Raw genomic sequence first — 12,114 nt, 5'->3', positions numbered from 1 at the left:
GGAAACCAAAATCGTCAAGTAAATATTTCATTAAATGTCCAACCTCAGCAGTAACAGAGAAACACAAAATATGTCATGCACTAGTTTGGCAAAATGTTTAAAGAGTCTGAAAACATCCTCCCACTTACTAGAAATTGAAATAGAGAGCAATTACCAACACCTAATAAAACTGAAAATGTACAGACTTCTAGCCGCAATTGCACTTCTGTGGCTGTAACTGCAAGAAACTCAAGATGCCACCGCAGTGGTGTCTACCAGCCAAAATTTGGGAATAATGTGGGTGTCCATCAGCGAGGGAAAGAACAAAAAATCAGTAACACATTGAAGGAACAGGGCAGTTGCAGAAAAACATGTGCTCTGTGATTCTACTGACGAAACTCTGAAAATGCACAGAACAGCTCGACATGCTGTCTGTACACAGACTGCTTTCACGTGAGTTTAAAATGTGAAGACGAGAAGGGAGACTATGTGTCAGATTCAGGGTAGCAACTGCCTCTGGCGGGGAAGAGGTAGTGGGTGGGATTGAGGAGGTTTTCAAAGGAGGCACTGGTTGGTTTCAACATGATCTGAAGCAAAGATACTCTGTGTTATTCTGGCGTGGTGGCTACTCAAGCGTTATCTCCAAGCTTGGATGCTGAATGTTCAATCATCTTTTATCCGTCCCTAAATTCAATTTTCTCCCAATTGAAAAAGGAAACACACAAACACAAACAGAAGCTGGCACTTTAGTGAATAACTCAGCAGCTCCTAATGAGCACACCACCCAACTGATTCAGGATAATTAGAACCCTCCTGTCATTTAGAAAGGGCTTCCCGGTGGCTCGGATGCTAAAGAATCTGCCTACAATGAGGGAGACCCTGGTTCGGTCCCTGGGTTGGGAAGATCCCTAGGAGAAGCAAGTGGCAACCCAGTCATTTAGAAAGTGTTGGGACGGACGGAGACCCTCCACGGCCCTGAATTCTCCCCATGACATTTAGTATGGAGCAGAGGACTGCCGTAAAGGAAAGCCGATACATTTCCCCAAAGACCATTCTGATAAAGAAAGAAGACGAGAAAGATCCATATGCAGTGTCACCCATGCTAGCTTTTCTGTGCTTTATTTCTGCCTATTTCTCTGAGAAGGCAGGCTGGCCCCAGAGCCTGAGCCAACTACAAGCACCCTTTTGTGAGGGTCTATGCCATTAGTCCCACATCGGAGGCACAAGGAACCTGGAGGCAGGTCTGAGGACCGAGCCACCAGCTCCAGGAAGGTGCCCAGGACAGCTGATGTCGCAGCATCTCAGATCACAGGTACACAGCGGGCGAGGACCTTCCAGCACCCTCCGCGGGCAGCCTCAGTCCATGGGGCAGGATCGGCCCGGCAGGGAGGACCTGGAGAGCAGTCCCCGGGGGGGAACCACAGGGCCAGACGCCCAGGCGGAGCGCAGAACAGGCCTGAAGCCAAGCGCCTCCTGAATTTCAGGGCTTCGCTGCACCCCCGTCCTAAGGCATGTGAGAACTGAACACACAGCAGAAGGCGGAGGCCCCCGGTTGCCATAGCAGCGGCCCTGCTGGGCCTGCTACTCTGCAGAGAGCATCACTGTGCCCCTGGCACCCAGGGGATGTCCTGCTCCCTGGGGACCCTCGGGGCAAGGAGACCCCGAGACCCGCTGGAGGATCTGATGAGGTTTTGGTCATCGGGCTGATTTGTGTACTGTCCGCGTACACGGACACTGCAGGGGGTTCTCTCCCTGCCCCTCCTCACCTTCCCACTGCGGGACCGATACAAACCAGGCCTACACCATGCTGGCCTCCACCACCCATCAGAAATCGTGGCGGAAATCCCCAGTGAGAAAGCAGACCTTCAAAGGACAGGAGAGCTTGGAATACTCTCCTTCCACAAGCTCCTGCCCTGTTAGCGCGCCCGTTGCACTGGGGCCCTTAGACGTCACAGCATCGCAAGCCTGGGCATCTGGACCTGTCCCCGACACCCGATTTCTCCATATGGTCCCTGCCCCGCCATCCAGGAGTAGACGCGGCTGCTCCCTGGCCTGCAGACCCCCGAGCTCAGGGAACACCGGCCACTGACCTGCAGTTTCCTCTTTACCAAGTCCCTGAGGACGCGCGCGGCTGCAGCTGCGGTGGTCTCTGCGGGCCCGGCTGGGGCCCCTCGCCCTCCGCAGGGCAGGCCGGCCGGCCGGTCGTGGGCCATGGGGGCCGCTGATGCGAACGCACAGCCGCTTGGCAACCAAGATTGGCAAGGTGCCCAGGGAGGCCCCTGGAGTGATCAGGGTCCCTGGGGGTTTCCCTGCCTTTCAAAACACGTGCCTCCAGGACAACAGGCAGGAGAAAGGGCAGGGCGGCCTTGCTGCCCGTGGGTACCCAGAGCCACAGGCACAGGGAGCGGGTAGAGAGCGCCCGGGTGACGGACTGGCCGGCACACGCGATGGCCAGGACTCTGCAGTCCTCAAGGGCGAGGCCACGAACATGGGGAGGGCGGGGTCCGGCCAGCAGCGTGTGGTCCCCACTTATGGGAGGCCGCGGGGACGTCGATGCAGTGTGCTCAGTGACCGGAGTCCAGCACAGACTCGGCACACAGCACCCTGGGGACAGGGGCCAGCCCCACGCCACCTCCACTGTGCCTTCCGGCTCAGCCCGCTTCAGTGCCTGAGTCAGTGAGGACCAAGTAACAGCACCCAGTCCAAGGGCTCAGACAGCAGACGTCCGCTCTCACGGGCTGGGCCCAGAAGTCCTCCAGGGCCGGTCTCTCCGGCCCCTCTCCTTGCCCCTCCCCCTGGTCTGCGCACTCCATTCCTCTGCGCATGTCCGTGCCCTGGTCACCTTTCTCATAAGGACGCGACTCATCCAGGATCAGGGCCCACCCTAACGATGTCTGTGTCATCTAATCACGTCTGTGGAGGCCGCTTCTGCAAATACGGTCACATTCTGAGCCCCGGGCGATCAGGGTCCTCACACGTGGACCCAGCTGTGTGCTGGGTCTCTACAGGGCCATCGTTCAGCAGGGCTGCCTGGGCAGCCTGCTCCAGCTACCTCGCCCTGGGGGCTCCTGGCCTGGCAGACTCTCTCAGTTCAGCTCAGTCCCTCAGTCCTGTCGGCCCGCCAGGCCTCCCTGTCCATCACCAACTCCCAGAGTTTACTCAAACTCATGTCCATCACATCGGTGATGCCATCCAACCATCTCATCCTCTGTCGTCCCCTTCTCCTCCCGCCTTCAATCTTTCCCAGACTCTCTGGTATGTCACTGTCTAGAATGACCTAACATAAAGTGGACATTACAACCCCTTGTCTCTACAGAAGTGGGGACGCGGGGCCCATGGGGTGACCGTCACTCACATCCCTCCCTCCCCTCACTGGGTCCCCATTTCTACTGCCCTGCAGGGGATGCTCAGCACACGCTCGAGCCCTAAAGGAGAGCCTGCAGCCGCCATGGGCCTGCCGCCTCAGGGCCCATCCCCACCTGGTGACAGACCCCAGATGCCGACAGCTTCCGAGTGTGTGCCGACGTGAGTCTGAAACAGCGGTGGCCCCTGGGCAGAGCTTGGGAAGGATCCGCCTGGCCAGGCGCCTGGAGGGAGGTGAGTGTCTCTGAGCTCTGATCTGAGGACGCCTGCATTTTCAATTCACGGGCGGGCCCCATAAATTTCTACTTTTTTTTCTCGAGCCAGTTACAGTGGCTTTTGTATCAGTAGTGGATTCTAACAGCCAATTTGGGGGTTTTATGCAAAGCCAAACGAATGCACAGACTCCTGGAAATCCATAGAACAAGCAGAGTGTACGCTACTCTACAAAACAATCATAGACAAGGAGCAAGGAGAATCCTGAAAGCCAGAAGCTTGTCTTCTCATGAAAAAGAGACCGCGAGGAGCAGAGGGCAGGACCAGGCAGGGTCTGGGCACGTCACGGGTCACCAGTTCTCTCCTGTACAGTCAAAGGGCACTTAGTCTGTACCTGGGTGTTGATATGTTAAAAATCTTGCTCAGAAGCTATATCAATGTGCCTTTATGAGAATCTAGATCAAACCGATGACTATCAGTTTAAATACTTTGCTTTTGTTTTATTGCTCAGTCACTCAATCCTGTCTGACTCTTTGAGACCCCGTGGACTGTAGCCCACCAGGCTCCTCTGTCCATGGGATTTCCCAGGCAAGAGTACTGAAGTGGGTTTTTGTTTTATTCATACTTCTTAATAAGCTGTGACCCTCCAGACAGGGCTAGCCTAGTAACCTGGGCAGTACCATCACCACCTAAGGCCCCTCTGTTCACAGGATGCAGACCACCCGCCGGGCACAGTCTCTGAGTGCTGGGTCTGGCGCCTACCCACTGTGTTGTAAGGGAAACTCAAGCACAGACTGTCTTTGAAGACCTCAACCTCAAGTTCAAGAATGGAAGGAGACATTTAAGAAGACAATTTAGAACAAAGGGACATAAATCTTATTTTATGAAGCAGATAGCAAAACTGTAAGGAGATGGCTACTTCAAAAGCTAACACTGATTTAGAATACTGAAGAGTTATCAAGTATTTATATTAACTCAAGGACGCTGGGGCCACAGTGAGTGGCGCCACTGTAGGAGAGGAGGATTCTCGGCCTTGAGCAGCGGTCCCCAACCGTTTTGGCATCAAGGACTGATTTGGAGGAAGACAACTTTTTCCAAGGACCAGGGTTGCAGGGGATGGTTTCAGGGTGATATCTAATGTTACCACTGATCTGACAGGAGGTACCAGTCCAGCCTGGAGGTTGGGAACCTCTGGCCTTGGGGATCACTTACTGTCTGTTGTGATTACCCACCCCCACATCCTCCCACAGTGGTGTGCTGGCGCTGGTTCATTTCTCGGTGAACTCTGGACCAGACGGCTGGATGCTCCTGGGGATGCTTTACTTGGGGGTTGCCGAGGCCCCATCCCTGACCCCGCAGTGAGTGGTGCGTGTTCTGCTGGGATCTACACATTTCCATCCACCCACTGCACCTGGGCTACCTGCCCTGACACACGGGGCCTGTTCCTGGAGTTTATTCCGTGGGTGTAGTCGCCGCAGAAGGCAGAAACAAGATGCTATTTCCCTTGTACCTGGCATTAAAAGCAAACTCCTCTCCCCTGCAGTTATGCTACTTCTGTATCCTGTTTCTGAGCATCCTTTATCTAGGGTAAAGGGACTGACTCTCCTGCCAGACCGCAAGCTACTAAAGGTAAGCCCACCCATCTAGGGCTGCACCCTGAGCCCCCAGCAGGTGCAAATCAAGAGCCCTGAAAATATTTATGACCGTCATCCTCAGGAAAACCAAAGAGATGTCTTACGGTTTGTAGCAGGACTCTGCTGATCTTCTCAGTCCATTTCAAAGTAAATCTCTTGCAACTAAAACTTTAGTCATAACTTACAAAATAAATCTCTGTAAAGAACCTATAATATACCTGGAAATCTCTGTTATATGTTCCAGTGCAGGGGCCGTCTTGGTACTGATACCGCCCTGCATGACAGAAAGTGGATCCATGGTTCTTTCTACTCTGTTTTCAAAAAGCCACAAACAGGGGGTTTTTAAGGGCTTGAAGCTGTTGGACTCACACACACGGGAAGAACTGGCAGTTTCTTCCCTGAGATTCTAGCTGCTGACACGCTTAACCCACTCTCCTCAATTTCTCTGCAGCTTCAATTTCTCTGCCATCAGTTTCCTGGGAACTTAAGTTCTCATTGATAACAGGGGAGAGAGGATCAATAAAGTGGTGAATGTTTCCTGAACACATTTTCAGACCCCCCTCTCTCCTTGGCCCTTGACATGGTCCATTTATATTTCTGCAGACCCTTTGTTACAATTCTAACAGCAAATGTTTGGGATTGGCTGTCTTCACATAATCTTTAATACAAACTGCTTTTTAAAACTCCTTTATGTTCATGGCTCTTAAATGTGGTGGAAATCTGTTGCAATTTTATGTTTTGAAAACAATACAATTACATTTCTCCTTGCTAATCTGAGCAAGTCAAAACTTTGTTGCTTACACTTTATATCACCAAACAGCCATGTATAATGCCATCAGAAGTTTTCCTCTCATCCTATATTAAACACAGAATGTCCTATACTTATATAAAAATCACCATCTCTGGGTTGACTATTAATCACCCTTCCACAGTGGTTTTTCTCATATTGTAAAAACACAAAACATATAGGCTCAGGTGGCTTCAATAATAAGGTCACATCACAGATTAGAAAATATCACAGGGAGACAGAAACTGCTGTCGCTACGGGAGTTCATCATGTCGTTAGAGACCCACTTGGACTGCTACTTATTCGGTCTGCGTTAATGTGCGTGTGGTTTTCACAAGGCTCCTGTGATTATGGCAGGCGGTGTGGCTGTTAAATGGGCCTCAGCATCTACAAAACTGAGAAAACATCAGGACTGCTTGCCGAGGGCTCTCAGGGGTTAAAACGCTGACGCTGGATAAAGAAGATGTGGTACATATGCTCAATAGAAAATTACTCAGCCATGAAAGGGAACAAAATTGGGTCATTTGTCGAGGTGTAGATGGACCCAGAGACTGTCATACAGGGTGAAGTGAGTCAGAAAGAGAAAGACAGATACTGCACAGTAACTCATAAACGTGGAATCTGAAGACAATCTTATGTACACAGCAGAAAGAGAGACACAGACATAGAGAACACACCTACGGATACCCGGGGGTTGGGGGAGGGAGGCAGGCAGGGTGAATTGGGGACCAGGGTTGCCATATACACACTATTGATAGTATAAAGGAGATAACTAATGAGTGTGTCTAAAGTGTTCGTCGCTCAGTCGTGCCCAACTCTTTGCAACCCCGTGGACTGCAGCCCACCAGGCTCCTCTGTTTATGGGATTTTCCAGGCAAGGATACTGGAGTGGGTTGCCACGCCCTCCTCCAGGGGATCTTCCCAACCCAGGGGTTGAACCCGGGTCTCCTGCACTGCAGGCAGATTCTTTACCAGCTGAGCCACCAGGGAAGCCCTTATAACGAGAACCTTCTGTATAGATCAGGAAACTCCACTCAGTGCTCTGTGTGACCTAAATGGGAAGGAAATCCAAAAAAGAGGGGATGTATGTATACTGTGGCCACCTGATGCAAAAAACTGACTCACTGGAAAAGACCCTGATCCTGGGAAAGATTGAAGGTGGGAGGAGAAGGTGACGACAGAGGATGAGATGATTGGATGGCATCACCGACTCGATGGACATGAGTTTGGGTGGACTCCAGGAGTTGGTGATGGACAGGGAGGCCTGGCATGCTGCGGTTCTTGGGGTTGCAAAGAGTCGGACAGGACTGAGCGACTGAACTGAACCGAATGTGCACATGTGTGGCTGGTTCACTTTGCTGTACGGCAGAAACTGACATGACCTTGTAAGGCAACTATATCCCAATAAAAGAGTTTAAAAAAAAAACAACCCCACAGAGGGAGGGGACCCTGGGTGTGCTGGTTTGTATACAGGAAGTACCCTCCTGAGTAAGTGATATGGAATTAGCATTAGCTAGCTGGGAGTGAGGGGCATCGCTCTGGAGTCAGCAGCCCCGCGACAGAGCCAACGCAGGTGGGTGGGGACACAGAGTCACACCTCCGGCGGCCCTGCTGAGCCCGCCCCACCGTGGGATAAAGCGCAGAGCTCCGGGTGGGTGTCCGGAGCTTGCGGTCTGGCCCCAGCTCTGCCACTCGCCCATCTTACGATCTTGGACATGTCAGCTCCTCAGACCCTTGGTCTCTTCATCTAAAAGGTGACGGATACTGGCTGTGTGGTTTCTGAGACCTCTTCCAGCGCCCAAATGTTATGACTCCCTCCTTGTAACCTGTAATATAGAGAATCTGCATTCCTGTACATGTCAAGGAACCCAAATTAAATCCTAACGAAACTTATGAATTTCCTACCCAAAGTCACAGAGAACTGTGCTATGATACCCAGATGCCTTCCAACATCCCTGCCCAGGGCAGCTCTCAGAGGGCCGTTCACAAGGACCACACAAGCAGACTCTGGATGGAAGTGATTTTCTGCTTTGTATTTTGGTCTGACTGCCTCCGCCTGCAATCCACAGCATCACAAAAGGCATCAGTGAGAAACGCACTGCACTTAACAGAGGCTGCCCTTGGGTATACTGCTCACTGCTCCGACGTGGTGCCCGCTTTAGGAGGACCTGCAGGAGACTTCTCTCTGGGCTCAGGGACAGAAAGAAAAGTGTCTGTCTGAACAACAGGGCATGGGCTTTTGTCTGTGGTTTGAGCTTACGCTGAGCCCACCCCCCGGGCAGCCAGCAAGCTCTAGCTGGCCACCAGCCTGCCTTGCCTTCCGACCTCGCCTCTGCCTTCACGTCCAGTTTCTACCTTCTTTGCTTTGCCTCCATATTGGCACTTACTCATTTTTAAATCTCATATTGAAAATATTTGCCAACCTTATTGACATCTTCGGAAATAAGACGGGGTATCAAGAAGGGAATACTCCCAGAAATGTGAGGTTCAGAGCAAAAGCCCACACGGGAATGACAATGAGGCCGTTGCAGACCTAAGGGCTGCAGCCGGGGAGAGGCTTCGACCGGGGGCTGCGGCTTTCACGTGTGGATCTGTCCAGGCTTCTGAAAGCGGACCCGTGCCTGGTTCCCTAAAGTCTCAGTTCTCTTAACTCCAAAAGTAGAAGGAGATGACTTTCATTCCCAGTGTAAAATCATTAGAAATACTCTTTTAGGAGTGACTTTAAAGTGAAACATACATTTTCATGCATTTAGAGCTACAAATAAAAAACATTTATCAACAGCAAATTTGCATATCATGCATATGCATACACACGTAGAGATGTTCACTAAAACAAGAGAATCAGAATATTTCTAGTCCAAATTAAACAAAATTATATGCCCATTGTTGGAAACTCACAGATTCTCTTCAAAAAAGTGCTATGACTCACAGTCCTAATATCCCTGGTATGTCAGTGATTTATAAAACCCTTTTGTAAAGGCAGTATGTGAGATACAATTGAAAGCAACCTCTCTAAGAAGTCCAAAGGACAGACTGCAGGAGCTGTTCTGCGTGACCCGGTTGGGACTGCAGTCTGATGCATGCTTATCACACAGGACTATTGTGTGTGTGCATTATTTCACTTTAAAATGGGCAAGCTCAGCAGGGGGCAGGAGACTTGGGGAGTCATTTAAAGGGGACAGAGTTTCAGTTTGGGGAGATGAAAGCCTTCTGGAGATGGGCAGTGGTAACGACTGCACAGCAATGTGGAGGAAACACGCAGTGCTGCCGAAAGTGGTTAAAATGGTAAGCCTCCCGTCACGTGTGTGCGCGCATGCGTTAGTCGCTCAGTCGTATAGGGCTCTCTGCAACCCCATGGACGGTAGCCCGCCAGGCTCCTGCATCTATGGGATTCTCCAGGCTAGAATACTGGAGTGGGTTAACATTCCCTTCTCCAAGGGGTCTTCCCGACCCAAGGATCGAACCCAGACCACCTGAATTGCAGGCAGTTTTTTTTACTGTCTGAACCACTGCTGATGCTGCTAAGTTGCTTCAGTCGTGTCCGACTCTGTGCGCCCCATAGACGGCAGCCCACCAGGCTCCCCCGTCCTGGGATTCTCCAGGCAAGAACACTGGAGTGGGTTGCCATTTCCTTCTCCAATGCATCAAAGTGAAAAGTGAAAGTGAAGTCACTCAGCCGTGTCAGACTCTTAGGACCCCATGGACTGCAGCCGACCAGGCTCCTCCGTCCATGGGATTTTCCAGGCGAGAGTACTGGAGTGGGGTGCCACTGCCTTCTCCACTAGAGAAGCTCTATGTTATACATATTTTACTAGAACTTTTAAAAGTTCTAAAAAAAAATGTTTTAAGAGCAAACTGCTAAATCTGATTCTCTTCACCTAAAACTTTACCTTTCAGTTACAGTTGCGATAAACATCAACTTTGTCACATTTTTCTCCCCTTCATTTCTAAAACTGCAGGAAAACGACTGAGTGGCCCCGGGTCCCCTTGACTGTGAACACACACTGAAGAGCGGTGTTGAATCCATTCCGGCTGTAACGCGACCGCAGAAACAGGACGAACTGAAAACGCCAACAGCTTTCACTCCAGCTTCTGACCTGCTCTTTGCGTCCACCCGTGACCTGTGACCCTTTCACAGAATTTCATTCTGTCCCGGAAAACAGAGCCCACTTGCCGTTTCCCGGCAAAGATCTGTCACCGAAGCAGGTTCCCAGCAGCAAACAGAAAACGCTGATTCTCTCCTGGAACTGGAACCCGCCCCGTTCCAGCGCGAGGGCTTGCCTACCTTTCCGAGAAACAGTTTCTGCAGCCTCTGGCGCGGCAGCCCGAGCATCCTCCGACCCGCGTCCGGGGCCATCGCGCGCTGCGCAGCCGGGCCACCTCCTCCTCCCGCGGCTCTCGGGACCACGCCCCCCGCGGGGCGGGCCGGGCTCGGTCCTGGCCGGCCGCGGTCCTCCGCCCGCCGTACTCGCCCACCGCGGGAGGGGCACGGAGGACCAGCGCCGGCCGTGCGGTCAGTCCCCGCAGAGTCACCCGCGGCGCTCGGAGCCCCAGCAGGCGGTTCGCGGGATCCGGCCAGAGTCCACGTGGACCGAGTCAAGTGTTCAACACTGCCCTAAGAGTCAGAGGAGCCCCGAGGGTGGGCTGTGACCCTCTCCGCAGCACACCTGCTCCCACCCCCCAGGGCGGTCTGTCATTTACACTGAGAGGGGGAGATATGGGGGGCCGCTAGGGGGCTAGAAATGATGCCTTATCTTTTCACGTGGCCCCAGGTCAACTATATGCACTGATTATGCAAGAATCACCTTATCTGGTTTTAGTCCTTTGAGTAATCCCTCCACATGCATGCACAGACACACATGGGCACACACATGCACACACACACACGCACGTACACAACACTCACGTATGTACCGGTGCACACAGCTCCACAGGTGCACACTCTCCCATGCACACCCACTTTCTCTCCCCACCTACTGCAGGCCAGCTTGGAGTACGTCCCATCTGAGAAACAGGAAAACCTGCTCTGCTGTCTCTGCAAACTGAGTCCCCAGCTTCCCCCGGAAGAATCAGCCCTTTGTGGCTGGCGTCAGGAAGCAAGCCCAGTCCAGCATTAGAGCCGCTTTGGAGGGCAGGGCAGCTGGTCAGAGGTGCACCTTTGCGGGTTAAGAGTTTCCTTTTTGAGCTTCTTTTTAATACATAAACAGGCTCCTCCTCTGAAGACCTAAACATGCGATATGAAAAAATCCACCAACTAACAAATAGCTTTTTTAAAAGTCAAGTGTTAGTCACTCAGTCGTGTCTGACTCTTTGGGACCCCGTGGATGGTAGCCCACCAGGCTTTTCTGTCCATGGGATTTTTCAGGCAAGGATACTGGAGTGGGTTGCCATTTCCTTCTTCAGGGGATCTTCCTGACCCAGGGATAGAACCCAGGTCTCCTGCATTGCAGGCAGAGTCTTTACCATCTGAGCCACCAGGGAAGCTTTATGTGACAGATAATAGATGTCATGGTTAAGGATGTGGATATGGAAATATATTGGTATAAAATTATAGGGCATGAAAAGAAGGAATCAAAGACAACAAGGAAATTCAAGACTGAAATGGACCAAAATTGCCCGATTTGGGACAGCCCGCATGATATAGTCCTGTCCATCTTTTCGCTTCTCTAAAATGCTAAACATGTCTTTTCCAATAAATGAAAATAGTTGAAGTACAGTTGCTGTTTCTCAAGAAGTTACTATTCCAGAAAAATTTGTTTTTCCAAAACAATTTTGCATTTATTTCATGGCTTCTGGAGCTGTATGTTCTTTTTCTTGAATAAATTAACATGCATTTATCCATGTAAATGTCATATTTATGTGTAAGTGTGCAGAAGTGTGTATACACATACATATTTATTTCAGATAAACAACATAGAAGAGAGTTTTGGGAGAGTAACCACTAGGTCAGTCCTCTGGAGGGGCATTCTAAGATGTGATATTTATTAATCATACCTTCCATTAGAAAAACTGTTAGGAACTGATAAAACAGGATTTTGAAAAAGGCACGTCATACACCTGCCATGATACGTGCATCTTTCCTATTCTGGAGCCAGCGGCCATTAATGCAGTCTAAGGGGGGGGAGGGAATCACATATT

At 51.2% G+C, this 12,114-nt stretch overlaps 1 protein-coding gene across 4 annotated transcripts in view; it reads right to left on the bottom strand.

Annotated features, from left to right (window-relative positions):
• RPS6KA2 (ribosomal protein S6 kinase A2) overlaps positions 1-12,114 on the bottom strand; it is a 331,893-nt gene that overhangs the window by 254,671 nt on the left and 65,108 nt on the right. Inside the window, exon 1 of one of the 4 annotated variants that reach the window (XM_044924013.2) lies at positions 10,262-10,584. The exons of the other annotated variants lie outside the window; for them this stretch is intronic. Within the exon in view, the coding sequence (XP_044779948.2) occupies positions 10,262-10,333 (72 nt within the window). The 5' untranslated portion in view covers positions 10,334-10,584. Of the gene's footprint in view, positions 1-10,261; positions 10,585-12,114 lie in introns of those variants that run through there. 4 annotated transcript variants of the gene reach the window in all.

This window comes from Bubalus bubalis, chromosome 10, assembly GCF_019923935.1.
Source record: "Bubalus bubalis isolate 160015118507 breed Murrah chromosome 10, NDDB_SH_1, whole genome shotgun sequence".
Lineage (NCBI taxonomy): Eukaryota > Metazoa > Chordata > Mammalia > Artiodactyla > Bovidae > Bubalus > Bubalus bubalis.
The sequence above is the reverse complement of the archived record's forward strand: the minus strand, read 5'-3'. Positions and strand labels throughout refer to the sequence as shown.